At 47.2% G+C, this 21,409-nt stretch overlaps 4 protein-coding genes across 6 annotated transcripts; 1 reads left to right on the top strand and 3 right to left on the bottom strand.

Annotated features, from left to right (window-relative positions):
• Nucleotides 1-29: 29 nt before the first annotated feature.
• Nucleotides 30-8,465, bottom strand: LOC120947406 (uncharacterized). Of its 3 annotated transcripts, none has more exons than XM_049607061.1 (5): nucleotides 8,407-8,465; nucleotides 3,471-3,716; nucleotides 3,239-3,392; nucleotides 2,036-3,128; nucleotides 30-1,955 (listed from the first exon to the last, which is right to left on the bottom strand). In XM_049607061.1, the coding sequence occupies exons 2-5, from the start codon at nucleotides 3,590-3,592 to the stop codon at nucleotides 1,387-1,389; spliced, it is 1,938 nt and encodes a 645-aa protein (XP_049463018.1). In that variant the 5' UTR covers nucleotides 3,593-3,716; nucleotides 8,407-8,465; the 3' UTR covers nucleotides 30-1,386. The 3 variants fall into 3 exon arrangements, with proteins under 3 accessions (XP_049463018.1, XP_049463017.1, XP_040218653.2); XM_049607060.1 differs by having other exon boundaries at nucleotides 8,206-8,464; XM_040362719.2 differs by lacking the exon at nucleotides 8,407-8,465 and adding an exon at nucleotides 7,501-8,188.
• A 1,297-nt stretch (nucleotides 8,466-9,762) lies between these two features.
• LOC120953350 (protein RRP5 homolog) lies at nucleotides 9,763-14,586 on the bottom strand. The gene is made up of 3 exons (XM_049607726.1): nucleotides 14,400-14,586; nucleotides 10,336-14,317; nucleotides 9,763-10,248 (listed from the first exon to the last, which is right to left on the bottom strand). The coding sequence occupies exons 1-3, from the start codon at nucleotides 14,487-14,489 to the stop codon at nucleotides 9,908-9,910; spliced, it is 4,413 nt and encodes a 1,470-aa protein (XP_049463683.1). The 5' UTR covers nucleotides 14,490-14,586; the 3' UTR covers nucleotides 9,763-9,907.
• Nucleotides 14,587-15,075: 489 nt separating this feature from the next.
• On the bottom strand, nucleotides 15,076-17,201 carry LOC120961569 (transcription factor grauzone-like). Its single transcript, XM_040385358.2, has 2 exons — nucleotides 16,925-17,201; nucleotides 15,076-16,834 (listed from the first exon to the last, which is right to left on the bottom strand). The coding sequence occupies exons 1-2, from the start codon at nucleotides 17,030-17,032 to the stop codon at nucleotides 15,428-15,430; spliced, it is 1,515 nt and encodes a 504-aa protein (XP_040241292.2). The 5' UTR covers nucleotides 17,033-17,201; the 3' UTR covers nucleotides 15,076-15,427.
• A 206-nt stretch (nucleotides 17,202-17,407) lies between these two features.
• LOC120961568 (uncharacterized) lies at nucleotides 17,408-21,150 on the top strand. Its single transcript, XM_040385357.2, has 3 exons — nucleotides 17,408-17,729; nucleotides 17,819-18,630; nucleotides 18,694-21,150. Exons 1-3 carry the CDS (start codon nucleotides 17,714-17,716, stop codon nucleotides 19,573-19,575), a joined length of 1,710 nt encoding a protein of 569 aa, XP_040241291.2. The 5' UTR covers nucleotides 17,408-17,713; the 3' UTR covers nucleotides 19,576-21,150.
• Nucleotides 21,151-21,409: the final 259 nt, after the last annotated feature.

Genomic DNA, 21,409 nt, shown 5'->3' with positions numbered 1-21,409 from the left:
TAATTCCTCGAAACAAAACCGGCACAATGTATTTAGAAGAACGTTTGTGCTGCATGTAATTCATTTCAATCCGTTTCATTCTCGATCCCGCTCCACGTTTTAACAGCAATAGCGATGAAATACAAAACAAAAAGTAAAACTAATCACATACATCCTGCTACCAAAGCTTAATTTTGGTTCTAAACTTTGCGGTTTGAGAGCACCGTTTTGCAAACAGTGTTTGAGTGCATATTTTGTAATTCATAGAAAAGCTAATGCGTTTGACGCATTTTCTTAATGCTTTTTTAACTTCTATCGCCGAGCTGGCTTGTTGTGCTTCGTTGAACTTAATTCATTACTGAATTATTTCCGTGTTGCTTCTTTTGCTCTCTTAATTTACACACACTTCATAAATGATCAAAATTCAACATCTTCTCCCTGAACTTGGGTAACACACATAAGTAATGCGTTTAAAAAAAATGTAAAGAGAATCCTTTCTGACGTCCTGACCAATCCATCTGTTGCCCAATCACGTGCACGTGATTCGTCCTGTGCTGCTATTCTCACCGTTTAATCCATTTAACTAATCTAACTAATACAAATGACGAGATTCACACGATTGATACCTTAAGCTTGAATACGCTTGCATTTAGCACAAAAATTAGCACACCCACACGAAAGAAGGAAGAGGGGTAAAGATGGGGATGAGCATTTCAGTCGATCACGTTTCGTACGTTGCATCCATCGCAGTGCAGTGCTGCTCGAACGTTACTGACAGTGTTTAAGCCGTTAGGACGCGTAGTAGTGCGGGAGGGGGCTGAGAGATTCTTAACATCCTAACATTCTGCAACGCGACGGTCACTGGCGCCGGTTATTGCAGGGAATCGATTTATTCGACCCATCGAATAATAGTTTAAATGCTTCAAAAACACTGAATGTAGAGTAGTGTAATAATACCGCCCGCACAGTATGCTGCCACCATTCATCCCGGGACACATGTACTAAAATGTATTTACAGGGAGGCCGCATCACATCTTGCCCCACGCCGGATGGGATGGGTTGGAAGGTGGCTGAGGTTTCGAGTGGGGTGAGGGCAATAGCGGAGGGGGAGGGGAGGAGGATTTTAGGAGCTGCCGGCAAAGTTGGGGCAACAGCGCCGACACTGCACTACTATCTACTACTGATCAGTCAACAGGGCAACAGTGTTGTAATAGTACATATTGTCGTCCGCTTGAAACAGAGGTAGGCTTTACAGTCTACCGGCGTAGGCCAAGTGTGTGCATGTTCTTTTGTTCAGTTTTTTTTTACACACGATCACTCTTTCGCCCAAAAAGCTATGATTCTCGACGGCTTGCGAGATGCTCGGGTATAAATATGCGCTTCTCACAGTACGCAACACCGCAATACTTAGTGATCTTCCTTGCAGTAGCAAAACTTGCGCATCTCCGGGTCCCGCTCGTAGATGCAGTTGGCCTGTTCGCCGTACTTGTTGATGCGCGAAATGTCACCCAGCTTCACGCGGAACCGATTGTTGGCCCGGTCGTGCAGCACGCTCGCCTCGTAGATCGCTTTGCTCGGGTTGGTCACGAGCTTCACCTGGTACATGTCGTGCGGCGCGCGTATCGCATCGGACGAAAAGTCGCCGAGAAAGCCGTCCGTGTCGCGGTTCTGCTTGAAGCGCACCAGCCCCTCGTGCGGTTGTAACCGGGCCGCCCAGCGGATTTCGTCCAGCGTCAGCAGCGCGCAGATGCCCCGATGGCGCTCGGTATGGTGGTTGATGGTGTCGACGATCGTTTTCGCCGACCGGAACACCTCCTCCGACGAGGTCGTATCGTTGATCGGCTGCCAGTTCAGGCAGGCGCACCAGTGCGGCTCAATGTACGCGTCCGCGCAAGACCGATTCTGGGGTATGACATCGAACAGTGAGATGGCACGCGAGATGGCTGGTTTCTGTTTCGCTTTGAGCGTCTGAAGTGCTACGAAACAAACAAAAAAAAAAACATTCGTTCATAAATCACAAATTTCCGGAAGGTTGGGCCTGCACGTTCCTACTTACTTAAGATATCTTGCAGCGTTTCGTGCACATCGAATGGCGTCACAAGCCGGTCCAGATTCTGGCGGAAGTTTTCGTACTGCTCCCGGTGGTGCGTCTTGAACCAGTCGGGAAAGGTGAAGCTGAAGAACGGCAACCGTTCCTCCTGCTTGCCCTGCAGCGTATTGCGCACCTCGGCGAACCGGTTCCCATGGTCGGACATCAGCACCAGAATGGTACTGTTCAGGATGCCCGATTTCTTAAGCTCCACCAGCCAGTTGGTAAGATCGGTGTCGGCCACACCGACCAGATTGATCGAATCGTGCGACAGTTCGCCGTGAAAGCTGAACACGAAGCGCGGCGTGCTGGGCCGATAGCTGGTCATGAAGTCGCGGGTGTAGTCGAGCATCACCTTGTGGCGCGGTTTCGCCCCGATGCACAACCGCTTGTAGTAGCTTAGGTACGCCTCGATCGCGACGTAGTACGTCCGCATGTAATGGTCGGTCGGCTGCTCGTCGAACCCGTTCAACCGGTAGGAGAACGTGCCGATGTTCGGTACGTCCTCGTTGAACGCGGTCACATAGCCATACTTCTCGTACTCCTTCCAGATCAGCGGATACACGTTCACGTACTCGGTGTTCTTCATCCGGCGCCGTGTGTCGGGCAGTTCCAGCTCGGTGAACCCGGTCAGCAGCGGGATCAGCGCTTGCGGTGTCCCGTCGCCCACGATATTATACCCCTGCAGCACGTCCGCCGCCAGGTACTTGGTGAGGTACTTGTACGCCTTCGGCAGCTTGCGCTGGAACGCGTTGCGGCTGAGCGAATCGAACCCCAGCATCAGCACGTTCAGTGCGGATTCCTTGTTCCAGCCGGACCGTGCCCGCAGCTCTTCATCCTGCCGGATGCCTATCAGCAAACCCTGCCACCGTTCCGTCCGGCTGTCCGTCCAACACTTGGCGCGCACAAAGTCACTGGCCTGCAATGTGTAGCTGCCGGATGTGCGCGTCGTTTCGCCGAATGACAGCTTGAAGTCGCTTTTCCGCAGTATGTCCGCATAGTCGCAGGTGATTTTGCCCTTCTCCTTGATTACTTCTGGCTTTATATTACATACTGCTTTCTAAGTGTGTATGTGTGTGTGAGAGAGAGAGAGAGAGAAAGAGAAAATAATGGAAAAGAAAACCTATTAGCGAACTATGAATGGAGCCGATGAGCTTGGCCGCCACGAACCTCGCACGTAACCCAGTCTTGGAGTTCGCTGCCACACTCGATCGGTGGTTCGTCCTTGAGAAAGCTCAACATTTCCGGCGAGTCCACCGGCAAACTTGGCATCTTGCAAGCTCCCTGATTGGCAAGTGATTTGATTGATTCTTCGATCAATACGCTGAAAAAAAAACGAAGAACAGCGCAAACATTTAGTAGACGAATGTTACGTTCATCTTCGTGCAGCTTTTTGACTTACAGTTTTTCCCTGTTATCTCCATAGTCTTCGCCATTGAAGTAGTGGTCGAGCAGCAGATACACCACACCAATCGTCAGCAGGAAGAGTAGATTCCTTCGCGTAAACTTGCGGCACTGATACATGATGCTGGACGAGTTTTTGTCGTTTTTGTGCACCGTTCAATCCGTAAATCAGAGGGTAAACTTCGCTCAACGAAGTATTTCTTCCGTTCGCTTACTACAAACACGTGAAACATTCAGCATAATTCTGTGAAGAAAATGAATTCATTTTTTTTTTGTTCAATGCCGTCACACTACTGGTCCAACTTAATGCGGTCTCTCATATATTCCTTTTCTAACAAATGGCCCTTTAATAATTGCTGATGAACGCATTATCGAGGAACACAGACTTACTACCATCAGGAGAAATTTAAAAAAAAGTTCACAGAAAAGACTTGCAAGACACTTCCGCGTGTGCTATCAAACCGGAGGCCAGTTGTGTAAACATGCTCGCTTTTGGGTGAAATTTTATCAGCCCAATAGTTGTGCGGCGGGACACTGTTTAACTTTACAACAGATTAAAAAAGGCATATGATTCATATCTTGGGCACACTTTGAAGATCATCAAATGAAAAAAAAACTACACCCAACAAACCTACCTTGAATCACGGCCAGTTTCATAAGAATAACAAACAAAATCGATTGTTTGACAATACCAGACCTTTACCCAGGCAAGGAACGCTGTAGTTGCGCATTCTTTACATGCGATGCAGGGCGTATGCATGGACTCGGATGATTTCATAGCAACATTGTTGCAGTAATTGGATAGTGACATAATTATCGCCACACAAACCATACTAAAGTCACATAAATCTTGCTTGCCTTGCCGCTGCAATGGTACCAACTTTGTTTATGTAAAGTAAATAACATCCGTCCAAACAAACCGATAGTTTGTTGAAAGTCTTCCCCATCGTCGTATTAAATCCTTACATATGTCTGCTAATACATGCTGACTACTACTTTAGGCTTATCGAATAGCGTCGGGCTCTATCATTCAGTAGATCTCGTGAACCCGTTTTGTACAACTAAAATATTGATGTACTATAATATTGACTCGCATTGAAAGTGCCGACTGCTGGAATTTAACCAACATGCAGAAGAAATAATTTATCGTGGTAATCAACTGTTAGGACTGGTTCAGCGAGTTGTAAAGGACTTTAGGGATCCAAATAGTGTCAAGGCTGTTTACTGCGGTATTGTCCAGTCAGTGGTGGAATATGCTAGTGTGGTATGGAAGCCATCATCTCAGCGCCTTTCAGACCGCATTGAGTTCATACACGACTAAAGTTGCTTGGACTGCAAAAACTCAGCGATAGACGCCGCGTAGCACAACAAATGTTGAAGGTTTATTAACAGGGAACATCGACTGCTCTTCAATACTCAAGCGACTTGAATTATATGATCCAACGGCTCCAACACGCCCACGTCCCCTGCTTAATATAGTGCGCAGCAGAACAACCCATGGCTCATCCGACCCCATTACTTCTATGAGCAGGACATTTAATCAAGTCTACCAACTTGGCCGGTCTCGTAGTACAGTCGTCAACTCGTACGACTTAACAACATGCCCGTCATGGGTTCAATCCCCAAATAGACCGTGCCGCCATACGTAGGACTGACTATCCTGCTATGGGGGGAATCAATTAGTCACTGAAAGCCAAGCCCACAAGTGGGTACAGGCAGGCCTTGACCGACATCGGTTGTTGAGCCAAAGAAGAAGAAGAAGAAGACCAACTCTTTGATTTTAATGAAACATTAATGCCATTTAAAGAACGTCTATACTCCAGTTTGCGATTAATATATGTAACCTAAATTAAGTGTTAAATTAAGAAAAATTATCAGAACTTTACTGTTCAATGAATAAAGCATAATAATAATAAAATGTCTGATTCAGGTATCTTTGAAATGAAACAATGCATATGCATCCAGTATAAGCCAAATACCCCAAAGCGTCGCCTAATCTCATTCTAATAGCCCAATGCTCCAATCTAACCTAATTAAAAGAGAAAGTCTAATTATTATTATCCGCTGCCATTCTATATTTTTCGTTATCGCAATGAATCCAGATCTGCAGAAATTTCAGCTTTTAGTATAAGAGACCCAACACTAGTGTATGAAAAGATATATGGTATATAAATAAAGATTTCTCGTTGACTTTCACTAGAACACTAACTGGACCCTTACGATCGCGGTACTTTATCCCTTTCAAAGGCGGATATAATTGCGTCGCTTCGTCCTTCGGTTTGGTTTGTTTGAAGATTCGGTTTGCTTTGAAGTTTCGACCCGTAATACGGATGATTATCAAAAATTATTATACATGAATCTTCAAAAAAGCGTCCACGTTAGCCTATTAGATGAATATTAAATATTTTAAGCAACTACAAACATAAACTATGCTTAAGAATTGCAATGGCGTGATTAGCTGCTCCACGTTGTGCTAGTACAGTGTAGAATAGTACATACATGTGGCGCGCGTTTTGTTTGCCCAGAGATAAGCATTGCGTTAGCTAGTCGGAGCGCGTACGCACATTTGCATAACGAATTATATGATGCGCCAGGTGATGCTGTTCATGGTCAATCTCATTAGCTGCCGCGCCAAACTGCTGTCCGCATAATACAACTACTATCACTACTACTACTACCACTACTGCGTGCCGATCACGTGCTCCCAACTATCAGATGAAATCGCGCGCTCGCGCTCTTTTTGACTATTATCCGCTGCCGTGTTGCGCTGCGCGGCGCGTCGTACTGAAGAAGCGGAGACAGTGGTGTGAAATAATTGATGCCGGCGTTTTTGCGGCATGTAGGCAAAAGTGGTCCGTTTATCGTGAGTTGCATCAATGATTCTATTTTATCGACAATTTAATTTCCACCAATTGCGAACGCTGCCGCCATCGCACGGCACGACACGTTACGCGAGACATCATTTTTAAATTGATTCGCTGGTTTTTTTTTTGTTTAGCCAATAATGGAATGAAAGTGGCAAGCGGCAGGAGACCGCGGTCCGTGGATAGTTGTATGTGCGGGCAATGTAAAAATGAAACAATTGAGAATGGGGTGGTCGTGTTCGCTTATCAGCTAGAATTGGTTCTGGTGCATACTGTAACAGCAAATTATTACAGCAAAAATACATGCACAATGCTGGGTAGGCAAGATTAAACTAGTTTTCAGAAGCGTTTTACACACATGTTCACGTTTTGTTCTGGTCTGTAAACTCCCCACATGCGGGTTTACAATCGCTCGGGAAGGTGGTAGCGGCAGGTCGGGCGCTCGGGAGGTATTTTGGAACGCGAGATCGCTGCGGGTGTGCAGTTTTTTTGCGTATAACGTTTGCATTTGCTCACTTCTTATTCCGTCAAAACGCACACTTGCTGCGTCTAAAAATAGAACTTCACTCCAATGCTAATACTTTCAGCACAGCGCAAATACATCCGTTAACTCCATACAGCAGCAAATAAATTATCCAAAAATAGTTCAAAACCTAAGTTTTAGCTGGAGCTGGAATTTACTTCTCCCACAGCGATGGCAAAACGCAACACTACCAAACGAGCCGTGTTTCCATATAAGCTAAAATCAACACACACACAGAAGGTGCCAATTTGTTGCTCCTACCGAGCCTGGGAATATCGGCCTCGACGACTCCCTGCGCTACTACGGTGCTTTACCACCAGCTGATGATGGTTCTAGCCGGTTTTATTTGCTGTATCATTCCACACGCATGGCACACTGCCAGCACAACGAAATCACACACCAACAATACACACACACGTACTGTACACTCTTTTGAGAAGCTGCATACACGTCGTCATTTGGTTTATGTGTTCCATTGTTGCCGGAACACAAAAACCGCACCACCACACGAGTTAATCTTTATGCAATACACACCACAGAAACAGATGATGTGTCCCTCTTGCATTACACAAAAGTGGAACGAGCGGAACAACCCCTGCCTTTAACACACTGTCCCGGGAAGGGTCCTTTTGCACTAGTACCTGTTTTATCCTATTTTAATGAGCAACTTTTTACCCGCTGTCGGGTATAGGGAGGGCGATACCGTGTAGAGTCCTTTTCAGAGGCCGGTGGCGGCGGTGTGCAGCGTTTGCGATGCAGCGCTGTGTCCAGGTTCTTCGTATTTGCTTGTTCGTTCGCACAGTGCCTTGGAAGGACTGAATGGTGGTGATGAAAATCGATATCCTTCTCACCGCCGTGTTAGCATGGGGGCTGTGTGTGCCTGTGGTAGTGTTGTAACCACGGTTGCTGCGATGGGTTTCTGAGGGGGATACATTCGGCCGAATCGTTCCTAGTAACCACAGTGCAGAAACAACATTATATAAGGGCATCGGGGTTGAAACGGATTCTCAAGAACGTAGTTGCAAGAACGAGCAATCGAGATAGTATGCGGAAAGGTTCAACAAACTAAACTTTACTAAACATGCACCACACGGTCGAATGGCGGAGGTTTTACTGCGTCCTTGAGGAGAACGAATTTGTGCACATCTGGTTTTGCGCGAGTGGGAGGAATTTGGAGTGCTGGAAACTACATTCGTCTGTTATGGGGATAAACACGGGGCACAGGAACGTTTTACAATTTACAGACACATGCACTTTTACACTGCGCTAGGACTACATTTGTTTACCCTCAAGTGTAATACACACACAATCTATACAGTTGTTTTGTTTTCTTTTGCTGCTAGTACCTTTGGACTTCACTCCAGCACATGCTGCACACGAAACATTCCGTTCCTCGTCGCGAACGGAATCAGTCGCGTTTATGGAAATGTTGCTGTTCCACCTTCCGCCCAAATCCCAAAGCGCAAAGCAAAACGGCCACTACTTGTTATCGGTCATTTCATTAATTAATGCACACGCCATGCACTGTGCTACTGGGATCTACTAACACCGTTCTAACACTGCCGACGGCCGAGTGCGTAGCGAACACATAACATTTTTCTCGCGTGCAAAAATGGCCAAACAATAGTAATAGGGTGGGCGCGAAAAATACCTGCAAGAGAGAGAAAGAGAGGGGGAGAGAATGAGAGAGCGAAAAAGATAAAGAGAGAAGTAGTGAGAGAACGAAATAACGGGAGTCTCTAGCGTACCATACCCGGCGCACTGTACGTCGGTACAGTGGTAAAGGACGGTCATGTACGTTAAATTTAAATTTATCTCTTTTACCGCGTGTCTGGTATTCCATGAGATTTAATGAGTTTAATTCAGCAGAAACAGAATCACAGTAGTGTTCAAGCCCACTCATCTATTCAACACAATCAACACAACACACAGTGGCCCTTTAAGTGGCCATAATCGTCTTCAGTGTAAATTTCGCTCAATTATCCAACTCTATACCAACTGTGAATTCGGAGAGCACGAAAAAAAAAGCAGAGATTCGCCCGGAATTTCTATCGGAACACCGCTCGTGGTATGTTCTCAGAGTAACGCGGGAATTGTTGCTTTTTCCGTTGGTAGTTCCTCGCACCGCCCGCATTGCCCGCTGGCCTCAGCAAATGAATTAACCAAAGAACTTCACAGCACTCTCGGATGGTGAGTAGCGGTTTCTATAAATATGTTTGCCAAATGTTTCCCCCCAACGTAAGGGGCTCTGTTTTCTCGCGGTATGCAAATTGGTAAACACGCTAGCGGGCGTCATCGAATCTGCTGCTGTTTGGCAGAGAGTTGTATTATGAACGGCTTATCCATGCTCATCCGGAACTTACCGTACCCACGTGGTTAACTAACTGTGAAATGTTTGGGTTATTTGAGCATCTGGCTCCTAATGGTGATGTTAAGTTGTTCATATTCAAGTGTGTTTTTTTTGGTCTGCTTTGGTAATGAGCATTTATTGAAAAGTAAAGGCAAGTGTCTGATACCACGCAGGTTGTACACTTTATTGAATCTTTCTTACGGAAATGAACAATCATATTGGCGGGAATTGGACCCTTTTTGTACAAATCCAACAGGATTGTCCCTGGAGCTTGTCCAAGGATGCCATAGAGTCCAACTCCCATCGTATGACGTTCACTTCCAATAAGAGGAAGAGTCAAGGAAGTGTTCCAGAACTATGAAAACACCTGAAACCCCCTATATATAGCGGAACCGGGTTTCCGGAAGTATTCAGACAGCTTCTTTGATTTAACAACCTGCAATGTCATATGATGGCCTATATAAACTGTCTAGAGTTATTGTAAATGTAATGTAGAAATGTAGAAGATAACTAGCTACACGATAAATATACATTAACCATTCAATCCTTTGAATTTATGTATAAGTGGTACAAATAATTCGCATTTATTTCGACATATTTGAATTTGCAAATATACACTAATAACATTTAATAAACACACGTAATAAATCTAGTAAAAAAAAGAAAGCTCCGGATGTCCGTTACACTGCACTTACTAATTACTTTACACCAGCACTGTTCAGCTGCGCCTGCACGTACTCGGCGGCCAAATGTTTCACACGCCGAACACTTTCCCGATCGCCGTGCTTCTCTTCAAAGTTGACGAACTTGGTGTAGAGCGTTTTCATGTTCTTCATCGGCAGCCGCTGCATGATCGCGCGCTCCAGAATTTGCCGTGCGTTTTCCACCAAATTGTCCTTCACCAGCATGTCGACGTACTGGGACCAGATGTCAGTGCGCTTCGGGTAGGAGGTTAGAATTTGCTCAAACAGTAGGTGCGCCTCGTCCCGGTTCTCGTTGCGATTGTGCAGGAAAGCAAACTTCAGGATCAAAGGAATGTCTGTGAGAGAGAGCGAAGAAGAAAAGGAAACCCCGTTAAAAAGATGCACAAAAACTAATAACAACGACTAACGACAACGACACTTACGATCCCTGGTTGGCAACGATTTCAATGCCTGGCTGAGGAGTGGCTTCACCTTGCTGCCCTGCCCGATACGGTACCACGCGTCGGCCACCAGGTACCACATGTCGTTCTGCTTGCGAAACTTTTTCAGCAACTGCTCCAGTATCTTTTGCACCTCCTCGTGCTTCTGACAGTCGATCAGGATGTCCAGCGCGCGCGTGTACACCTTGAACGCGTCATTGTACTGGATCGCTTCCTGCAGCACCTCCTTGAAGCTGTCGATCGTTTCGTAGCGAAGTTCCAAATTCAGCAGCGCAATCCAAACGTTCAACCGTTCGGCGTTCTCGCGGAAGTGGATCGCCTTCAGCGCCTTCCGGCCGACCGCCCGTGCCTTGTCCAGCTCGGCCGACTCCATGTGGAACGCCATGTAGCGGATCCACAGCATGCTGTTGTTCGGCTGGGCCAGCACCAACCGATCGAACTGGTCGGGCGTGTGTGGATCGAGCGATGGATCGGCCAGCTCTTCCTCGATCTTGCGCAGCCGCGCCTCCTCCTGCTTCATCGCCTCGAACCGTTCGGATGCTGTTGCACGCTTTTTCGGTACCGTTTCAGCCTGGTCCTCCGCATCGCTGTCGTCATCGTCACTCGAGTCCGATTGGGCACGTTTGAAAACGGGCGTAGTGTCCCAGAAGTTGGTCGCACCGGGTAGCCCCTTGCCGTGGGCTGTCGTAGACTCCTGGTTTCGACGCTTTACCGCCTTCTTGCCGGTTGTCTGGGTGTCTTCCGTACCATCTAGCTGATGGAAGACGATATCGGAACACCCGTCCAGCTGATCGATAGTAAATCCTTTATCTGTTGTTTTTTTCTTTAGTTTGGACTTTTTCTGCTTTTTCTGCTGCTGCTGCAGCTGTTGTTGATCGTTCTGCAGCTCTTGCTGCCGCTTCTTGCCCTTTTTAGTCGGCATTTGGTTAGATGCCGCTTTCTTCTGCTTCTTTTTCGGTGCATCCACGGTAGATTCTTTTTTCTTCGGTGATTTTTGTTTTGCTTCGCTGGGGATTATGTGCTTAAATTGCTTCTGTTTTGACATTGCGTGGATCATTTTCTGCTTCATGTCGAACTGTTTTTGAGGTTTTTTACCTTTTGCCAGCTTCCCAACTTTCCCACCAATGGTTTTATCATTTTTATTGTACGCACTGTAGGACGTTGTTTCCAATGCCAAAATCATCGACCCGAGCGATTTCACGAACTGTGCTTCGACAGTCTTTGTGGACAGGGTGTTGCCAACGAAATCGTTGTAATGATGCTTTACCGGTACTATTACCAAGGGACACGGTGGATCGGATTGTACGCAGCAAACGTTCAGGTAATGGTTGCTAAAAAGTACCCAGCACTGGCGCTGTACGTCCATGTCCGGTTCTTCTTCGTCTTCCTGCTGGAGTACGATGCGCGAGAACAACGGTTCGTCCACGCAGACGTGCACCAGCTTTCGTTCCACGTCAATCCACACGATCCGACCGGGCACCTGTTGCCCGACCTTGTAGGACGAGGCGGGCCGCTCCGGCAGCACCGTAGTGACGATGCCTTTCGTCGGATATTTCGCCCGCTTGCCGACCGCCTGCACCTCCACGGCCATTTTGTTGCACTCGGCAACGGTGCTCTCGATGACACACTCGACCCGATCCCCGATGGAGTAGTGCGCAAAGGTATGGTCCAGCTCTCGGAACCGCTCAATCAAGCGGTTTACATCCTGCAGGTATTCGCCCATGAAGGAACCGATCTCGGTAAAAATGTCTTCGCACACTTCAACCATCTCCGTTTCCACCTTCATAACCGATAAAAAATCTTTGGTTGGCGTCGGGTTAAGATGCGCCACACGCAGCTTAATGATGCTTCCATCCTCAATCTTGTGCCATTTCGGTGGGATGGACACTGGAAATCGGCCGTGGAAATCGCTTAGCAGCGGAGTAACATAAGGTTTACCGTTCACCGTGACACAGCTCCCCTTCAATACCATGCCCGCGCGCACGGACTGCAGGGAAATGGGATTTTCCTGGTAGTACTGCGTTAAACGCGCGCTGTACGTCTCCGGGTTGGTCTTGACTGCGGTTAGCGTTTCTCCTCCGCGCAACAAACGCATGTACAGCGAGTTGTGCTCGCCAAACTCGGAGAAACATTCGGCGGGGATCGTTCCCTGCTCGCCGTTCTCTGTCAGCACCTCGGCACCGGTAGCGTGGACGTAGCTAACGGTAACACGCGCCAGCTGAGCGGTGCGTACCGGCTGATCGGTTTGTTTCAACGCCAAATCGATTATGTTCGCACCCTCGTCGAAATCGAGCACGGTAAACAGCCTTATCGAGCCCTGGCGCAGCTTTGCTACCTCGGCCTCGTCCTGTCCGGCAACGGTAACGGATGCATTTATTCTACCGGATAGGTTGTTGAAGAACCGTACCCACACATACGATTTCTGTATTTGCGAAACAGCACCGACAAATTTCTGATCCTTGCGGTTTCTATCCAGCTGGCTCCAGTGCATCAGTATGGGTGCTTTTTCATTCAGCAGCATCGGTTGATTGGTAAACATGAGGAAGTCATTGTCCAGCCCACGGCACACTGCACGCATTGGGACGACATCGCGCACTTTAAGCTTACTGTCGCGATTAAAGAATTCGTACTTGACGATTCCAGTGACACGGCCAACCCCCACCAGAGCTCCCGTGCTGAGCAGCTGCAATACGCGGCATTTGTACGTCTTGCCGATTTCGACATCGAACGAATCCTGTATCATCGTTTCCGCGTGGTCAGGGCTGTTGCTGACAATGTAGGTGCTCTCGAGCGGATCAAAGTACACCACACCGACCCTATGGGTGGTACCTACTTGAAAGTTGCTCAGCATCACGCTCTCGTCGACATTACCTCCCGCCGCAGCTTCAGCCGTCTTCCTTATAACACCCATCGGAAGCAGCGCGCGACATTTGTTGCCGAATTCTAGCCACACTCCGCCACCGTCCGTAGATTTCACTCGTGCTTTCTCTACAATGCTACCCACCATATGCGCTTGGCCACAGTCTGCCCGATTGTTGGGATACGGTCGCAGGGAAACAAACACCTCGTTGGTGACCGGCATCACGTACAGCAGCGTGGCGGGCAGTGTTTTAAACATGCTGTACTTCTCCGGATTGCTCGTCACCTTGGTAAGCATGTTCCGGTTAACGTACGCAGTGATCGAATCTTCAAACAACATTCCGCGCAACCCGTACTCGACCGGTTCGCCAACGGTAAACGTGAGCTGGCAGCCGGGCACGATCGTCTCCACGGCAACCTCCTCCACATTCAGCACACGTGGTTCGTCGGGACGGAATGCTTTCAGCACTACGACCGCTCCCGAGCCGGACTGGGTCACCGAGTGGATCGAGCAGAACAGATTGCGACCCTCATCGTCCGGGTTTCCGTTCAGATGTTCCTGCGGCAGAAAGGCGCGCACGTTGTGCACGCCGATGTCCATCGTGTAGCCGTGGTCCTCCTTGACGGTAATTGTGGCCGCCAGCACTAGCCCCTCGACGAGTTGCGCTGGTTTAAAGTCGCTGTGCAGTTTGCTTGGATCTAGCGTGAGGTAAACCTGTCGGCGGTCCTTCACCTTTCGAAGCACCTTCATGTACACCAGATCGCCAACGGTGTACAAATCGCCCAGCGTGGGACAATCGGTCGATCGGTTGTTGTACATGTACTCCAGCCGTTTCGAGTAGGCCTCCGAAATGTTCGTTATCTGCACAATGCCATTTAAACGACCGGGCAGCGAAATCAGCAGCTCCGTCGCACGGATTTGCTTCACGCAGCCCAGCAGGAGCATGCCGGCCCTCACTTTGCCAAACACCAGGTTCGATCCTTTGAAGCACTGCTGAAGCTGCTCTTCCTCCATTTCCTTTTCGCTTTGCATCGCTTGCCATCGCTCCTTGGGTCGAAGCCGCTGCGCTTTTTGCTCAGCCGGTAAGGTTTTGGCTCCAAAATGCTAGTAAGTAGAAGAAAAAAAACTCATTTACTTGGTCAAGTTTGGACCGGCGACTCTGCGGTCCGAGGAGTTTCACACTTACGCTTTTGGGTGTTTTGTGCTTTTTCACTCGATTATGTTTAACGACTGGCCGACTGGGCCCGCGCGGGAGTGCCGGTTCAACGTAAACCATGTTTAGCTTTGTCTTTATCCAATAATTTTCAGATGCACGAACACAGAAAACGCACGTGTTTTGTTGTGATCACAAACAACGTAGTTTTCCGAGCAGGTAGCAGCGGATTTGACAGCTGTATCCAGTGCTGTCAGTTCTTCGGCAATATAGGTTAATTCGCTCACTTCCGCGACAAGTCGCATGGAAGACAAATATAATTTAAAGGTGCAGTTTCATTTGCTAATAGTTTATTGGATTGGAAAAAAACTTATTGTCCACGTTGACTACTGCTGGCGTGTAAATCCGAAGATGGATTATCTGTGGCCTGAAAATAAATTATTTAACTGATCGTATAAAAAAAACTAATTCAATAACCTTTCCTGGATGTTTGAAGGGTAACAGACAGTCCTACCTTTAATATTCATTAACTCAATTCGGTCGTGGACGTCCTGGAAATAATGAAATAACTAAATGGCCATTTAATCCACAGCAAGCAGCATGGGAAAACATTCTTCCGTTATCATTTATTTTCCCAAAAGAGAATCTGTTTCAAATCTTGATCTGAAGAGCTTTCGGCTTTTGCTGGCTTGAATCTTGGAAACTATAATAGAAGTCTTGAACGTTTATTTTTCCATCAATCTGTTAAAATATTCAATATTTTCCAATCCTACAGTTTCAATTGTACAATTATGTCAAAACATTCTTTGTGATCCTAACCTTGCGTTGAGATATTATATGTGCTGTAGCATAACCGAGCATAATGACCTCGTCTCGTGGTGCAGTCGCCATATGGAATGAATACATCCTTTGTTTGAGGTTTTAAGAAGTCCTTCAAATAGAAAGCTAGTCAAACAGACACATATTCTTACTTGACCAGCGTGCTGAATCGACCCCAACCAGCCCTGAACGAAGCATTAATGCATCGAGTAGCTGGAGTGAAGGGAGAGTTGTTCGTGAATTTACAATTGTTCAACGTCTACTGGGGCAGCAGACATTTTATCTAACAGTTTTTGGTGTTTCTGATCTTGCCACTCTTTGTTGTGCTTGCTCTTGTAATGCTTATATTTGTTAGCACTCGAGTTGAAGGTCACGTCACAGAACTCGCACGAGTAGAGCGGAACATTCGAATGCGTAGCCAAGTGTTCGCGCAGGCCAAGCTTCGACAGCAGCTGCTTGCCACAGTGCTTGCAGTCATACAACTGTCTTTCCTTGTGTATACGGTTTTTGTGGAACACCAGCGACCGGCGATTAACGCTCACGTGCTCACATTTGTCGCAGGGAAACTGGCCCCTTTCGTCGTGCCTAAGTCGAACGTGCTTCTTTAGATTCTCCTTGCAGTCGAACCATTTCTCGCACTGCTCACACTGCTCCCAGTTAACCAGCTGCGGCTGATGATGGAGCCTGATGTGCCGTTCCATGGCAAAACTGGTGCGAAATAGTTTGCCGCACGTGGCGCAGATCTGATGATTGTCACCGCTGTGCACCTGAGAGATGTGCAACTTCAGCGAGTAATGGTTGGACAACATCTTCTGGCAAAACTGGCACTGTTTCTTCACGTGCATCTGCATGTGCGCTCGCAACAGATGCTCCTTCGAGTAGGCCATATGGCATTGGGTACATTTGAATGGTTTTGCATCTCGCTGGCTGTGACTCTCGCTCATGTGCTGGTTCAGGTAGCGCATTGTTTTGTAAGTACGGTCGCAAATCTCGCACCGCGTTAATCCTTTGTGCGATGCAATGTGGTCTACCAGGTAGGACCGATTAAAGTACTGCTTATCGCAGCACCGCACGTAGCCCTTTATATCGTGCTCCGCACGGTAATGGTTTATCAACGTCCCAAAGTTATTTGCAGGTGCCGAACAGATCTCACACTCCATGGTGTAAAACTCGTCGATGATCTTGTCGTTTTCCTTTCGATTTGCACGCGTCTTTTTCGGTTTATCGGAGACCGATGTCTTAGCCTTCTTGCTACTGGGTTGATCCGCCGTTTCCGCCGTTTCCGCCGGTTCCTTTTCCTTCACTTGCAGCGTATCATCGTCGTCCTCACTACTGGCAATGTTGCGTTTTTCGTTAGCATCGTCATCATTCAAACCGATCGGATCCGGATCAGGCTGAACGAACTCAATCTGCAGATCCTGTACTACGCCGGGTTCCTGTATCTTTGGCAGTTCTTCCTTTTCAAACAACTTTGTGTCACTTACGTCTTTCTCGACCAAATATTCCTCTGGCTGAACGACAGTAGTGTTAGCCTCTAAGAGCAAACTCTGCTGGTTGGACCACACATCCTGGATGTAGGTGTGTATATGCGAAACTGTATCTCGGCATCGATCACACACAAGCTCCGGTAGGTTAGATTTATAATCAATCTGCAAAAACAATGTTGCGAGAGAAACAAACATATTATTCACAAACACGCTGGTGTGCTTTGCTGTTCAGCTCCCGTACAGAGTACTCACTTCAAAACGAAAAGCAGCCTTCAACTCTTCCTTAAATTGTTCATTTTTTATCGATATTCCGGTACATTTGGGCAGCGAGTCCAGGCAAAGACGACATATTTCACCCATTTTAGCAAAATGATGCCAAAATTGCTACGATGGTGGTTCTGTGTTTAGTGTTTCTGGCCTGCTGCAAGCGCTTGATGCTTGCCCGTATTTTGACAGTGGCTCATTTGCTGTTGATCCACCAGGACACTTTGGCGGAACATTTCAAAAGATCGGTTGCATAAAACAGATCTATGCCTTAGAAAGAGTGAACATCAAACAAAAGTGAAGTAAAATTGACAAATCATGTAAGAAAGGTAAGCTTAGCGAGAATGCAAGCAGAGAAACAAGTTAAACGGTAGAAAAGAAATTGAATTACAGCAATTTCGCATACCTACAGCAAGCATACGCACCTTTTTGACAACACCAAACTGTCAAACGCTGTCGTACAGTCGCAACAACAACAAAAAGCATGTGCGCAGTGCGGTGATTCCCGTCTTTGGGTCCCTTTCGGTTCGATCTGCTCACGGAAGCGCGTTTTGTGTGCCCTTTCTTGCTGTTTTTCCTCAAATTTCCTTTCCAGCTATCCGCTGGTGAAAGTTTTCGATTTCCAGTGTGCGTGAGAATTGTATTTCCTTCAGCTTCCATATTTCGGTGTGCATTTTTAGTTGTTGTTTCACGTGGTTTCCGTTCCATACACGCGAGTCCGCTGCGAACCAGTTGCGTTTTTGGTGCGTGTGTTTTAGATTCCGCAAGGGGGCAACCATGAGTGATGACGAAGGTACGTCGATTGGTCCTGCAAAAGTGTAAATGGCAGCTGATTGGCGATTTTTAATTATACTTTTTCCTACTCCCCCGTCCCTACATTAGACTGTCCCCCGCTTTGCGATGCGATGGATGCGAGAGACGACTCGAACGGAGAGGATGATGAGTGGGAGGTGGCCGAGGAGCAGAACGATCCGGTCAAGTGTTTGTTTTGTGAAACGATCTCTCCAACGATGACGGTGGCCATTCGGCACGCCAAGCAGCAGCACGATTTTGATCTAGCCGGCGTCCGGAGGCGGTTTCATCTGGATGAATATTCCTACATCAAGATGATCAACTATATTCGGCGCGAAAAACCGGCCCCGGAACAGTTCAAAACGGCTACCGGGAGCAGCTTACCGTGGGCCGACGATAAGTACCTTCAGCCGGTAGAGAACGAAACGTGGTTAATGTTCGATCTGGACGAGCTGGACGAAATTATGCTGAACAATGGCAGCGGCGGCAGCGGCGGTGCTGGTGTGGGTGGCAACGGTGGGATGTCGGGGGAGAAAGAAACCGGCAGTGACCTCGGTGATACGATGACGCTTACCACCGACCAGTACCGAAAATTGCAGGGCATCATTAACGATCTGTCGGCACAGCTGCGGGAGAAGGAGAATCTGCTTCAGCATGCCGCCAGCAGCATCGAAAAGATGAAGGAAAGCTTTCGCAACGTGCTGGCGGATCAGCAGCAGCAGCAGCAACCGAACGGGAAGGAAAATGGGAAAGCCGGTACGGAGGAGGGTGCCGAGGGCGATAAAAAGCTGGAACAGATCAAGCGAAAGCTGGAGCATTGCGTGAGCAGCGTTTCGGTCGATGACGATCAGAGCTATTTCAACACGTACTCACACTTTGGCATCCATCACGATATGTTGAGCGTAGGTTGATGTTGTTTAATTTGTCTGTTAAATTGACGTTTAACGAAGATCCCCTGTTTACAGGACGAGGTGCGCACATCCAGCTACCGCGATGCGATCCTGCGGAATGCCGACATAGTGAAGGATAAAACCGTGCTAGATCTGGGCTGCGGTACGGCCATCCTGTCGATGTTTGCATCGAAGGCGGGAGCGAAGGAGGTCATCTCGGTCGATCAGTCCGACATCATCTACCAGGCGATGGACATTGTGCGGAAGAACAGCATCGAGAACATACGGTTCGTGAAGGGCCGGCTGGAGGACACGGAGCTGCCAGTGAAAAAGGTCGACATTATCGTGTCCGAGTGGATGGGCTACTTCCTGCTTTTCGAGGGCATGATGGACAGCGTGATTTATGCCCGCAAGCAGTACCTGCGCGAGGGAGGCCTCATATTGCCGAACCGCTGCAACATTAGCATCGCCGGGTACGGCGACCTCGAGCGGCACAACGAGTTCATCGGCTTCTGGAAGAACGTGTACGGGTTCGATATGTCGTGCATGAAGAAGGAGGTGCTGCGGGAAGCGACGGTCGAGGTGTGCAAACCGGAGCACATCATTACGAACGCGAACATCATTGCCAACTTCGACCTGATGGAGGTCGATGTCGACTGTCCGAACTTTAGCTACGACTTCGAGCTGAAGGTGAAACGGGACACACAGCTGACCGCCATCATCGGATACTTTGACACGTTCTTCGAGCTGCCGGAGCACATCGAGTTTTCCACCTCGCCGTACTCGCGGCCGACCCACTGGAAGCAGACCATTTTCTACCTGGAGGAACCGGTCCCGGTGCGGGAGGGGCAAACGATCGGCGGGAAGTTTGTGTGCCGCCGGGATCCGAAGGATGTGCGCTCACTCTTTATTAACATTGAGCTTTTGAACATGGTTCTAAAGTATACACTTAACTAGCAGGTAGGCATACTGATACTGATCAGCTAAGATGCACAACCGCTCGGGGTGCCAGAGCGCGGAAGGGGGCGAAGTCACAAACAAGTCAAATAAAAATTGCAATCGCGAAACCACTCCAATCGGCATGCCGCGGGAGTTGCGCAGTGGATGGCGAGGCCGGAAGACAAGAAAGCTTTAAATTTTCGATGATATACATTAGTAGAGCCGTTCTGGCCGTACACATACGTACGGCCTTTCGTACGCATTTGCCAATGGTAGTAGTTGTGAGCAAACGGTCGTGTTATCGTTGCCCTTAACGTTCTATCGATGACAGCGAGGGAGCTTCACGCCGTAGTGGGGTGGCACAAAACGGTTGAAGAAGAAAAGATAAAAAAATACACAGGAACTTATAGATTTCATCCTACATTAAATGGCAACACACGATACACGAAGGTTGTGAAGCGTAAAACAACGGAAACTATGGTATAGCAGGTTACTACTACTAGAGCGACAAATAATTAAATTTGTTTTTTTTTTATACGATCCTAACTATATATACCCAGCCAGGGCGTACTAGCCGACAAGCAGCACCCACTTACGACCAACACGGCAGCACAGAGTAAGACTAAACTATCATTTATCTTTACACTCTTACACCGTCAGCTCACGTGAGCTACTGGTACCCTTTATATCCGATTCCAAACTAAAGACAATCCCTAGAAAAGATAAACTGCAACGATCATCTAATGATCTAGCCTGGGGTGTAAGCTAGAACCCCCGGCACTATTCACAGGACAGGACAGTGTGTGAACTGCACAATATCAGCAATCAATGAGCCAGCCGCTACGAACAGGAACAGGTTACAGCTTTAATTTTGAACTATTATAAAACTATTTAAAATGTTCTTCAATACAAAAGCCAATTTATATAGATATAGCAAACTCAGTAAGGTCCACGCAATACGGTTCTGGTTCTGGTGAGCAAGAGCGTTTGGGTGCATTTAAAGCGTAGTGTCGTTTGGGTGGCTCACAGCGTGATGTGAGTCGAATTAGATCGTATATAGAACATTTGGCATGCTTTAAACGGTTGAGGAACATTGATGCAATTTTTAAAAATTAGAAACCCACATTCTTAAGCTACAAAGGAAACAGGTACCCGTGTTACAAGCATTTTTGAAATAATATTATTCCAATAGTGAAACAACATACAAGTTACATACATACCAACACATAATCAATGTACTAAGAAACGATCCGTAGTGGAATATAGCTTTTAACCGAAATCGTGCTAATCATATTGTCCCTTGCTTAACTAGATAGAAGCAAAATGAAACATGCTAAATGGAATATGAATCCTTTTATTAGACGCTAAACTCTGAACGTATTTTTATAATACACAAACGTTGGCGCCAGTTTGTAGTGTGCAGTTCGGTAGCGTAGAGAGGTCTCAACCGTACGTTAAACATCGAATCTTTAAGCTGTTCCATGGTCGAGCCGATCATTTGCCAGTAACCATTTGAAGTTTACAATGTTTACATTTGTGCTTGAGAAAAAAATGTTAAAACTGGAAAAAATAAAAAGCCATATAAAATTATAATCAAGTATTTCATTACCTGCAGTTGTTGCAGTAGAAGGCATTTCATTTTACTGTAACGTAAATGGAGCTTTATTCGGAAATTTAACACACCATTGTTCAGCTATTTACTTATTCAGTGATTTTTACGAGTCTCACTCAACAATTTTTCTTTCGATGATTGTCGAACGGACCATACCTACTATTTTTCATTAATCGTTCTTGTTAAAATCATATGATTTTGTTACAGGAATAAAATAAATCGTAACGGTTTTGTTCTATA

Source organism: Anopheles coluzzii, chromosome 2, assembly GCF_943734685.1.
Source record: "Anopheles coluzzii chromosome 2, AcolN3, whole genome shotgun sequence".
In the NCBI taxonomy this organism is placed as follows: Eukaryota; Metazoa; Arthropoda; class Insecta; order Diptera; family Culicidae; genus Anopheles; species Anopheles coluzzii.
The sequence above is the reverse complement of the archived record's forward strand: the minus strand, read 5'-3'. Positions and strand labels throughout refer to the sequence as shown.

What these genes read in the sequence shown, in the direction of transcription:
- LOC120947406 (XM_049607061.1), bottom strand. Translation starts at nt 3,592, where the DNA reads ATGTATCAGTGCCGCAAGTTTACGCGAAGGAATCTACTCTTCCTGCTG. An exon ending in AAGACTGGGTTACGTGCGAG is followed by an intron (nt 3,129 to 3,238) that starts GTTCGTGGCGGC and finishes ATACACACTTAG; the next exon opens with AAAGCAGTATGTAATATAAA. An exon ending in AACGCTGCAAGATATCTTAA is followed by an intron (nt 1,956 to 2,035) that starts GTAAGTAGGAAC and finishes TTTGTTTCGTAG; the next exon opens with CACTTCAGACGCTCAAAGCG.
- LOC120953350 (XM_049607726.1), bottom strand. Translation starts at nt 14,489, where the DNA reads ATGGTTTACGTTGAACCGGCACTCCCGCGCGGGCCCAGTCGGCCAGTC. An exon ending in AGCACAAAACACCCAAAAGC is followed by an intron (nt 14,318 to 14,399) that starts GTAAGTGTGAAA and finishes TCTACTTACTAG; the next exon opens with CATTTTGGAGCCAAAACCTT. An exon ending in ATCGTTGCCAACCAGGGATC is followed by an intron (nt 10,249 to 10,335) that starts GTAAGTGTCGTT and finishes TCTCTCTCACAG; the next exon opens with ACATTCCTTTGATCCTGAAG.
- LOC120961569 (XM_040385358.2), bottom strand. Translation starts at nt 17,032, where the DNA reads ATGGGTGAAATATGTCGTCTTTGCCTGGACTCGCTGCCCAAATGTACC. An exon ending in AGGCTGCTTTTCGTTTTGAA is followed by an intron (nt 16,835 to 16,924) that starts GTGAGTACTCTG and finishes TTGTTTTTGCAG; the next exon opens with ATTGATTATAAATCTAACCT.
- LOC120961568 (XM_040385357.2), top strand. An exon ending in TCCATCACGATATGTTGAGC is followed by an intron (nt 18,631 to 18,693) that starts GTAGGTTGATGT and finishes CCCTGTTTACAG; the next exon opens with GACGAGGTGCGCACATCCAG.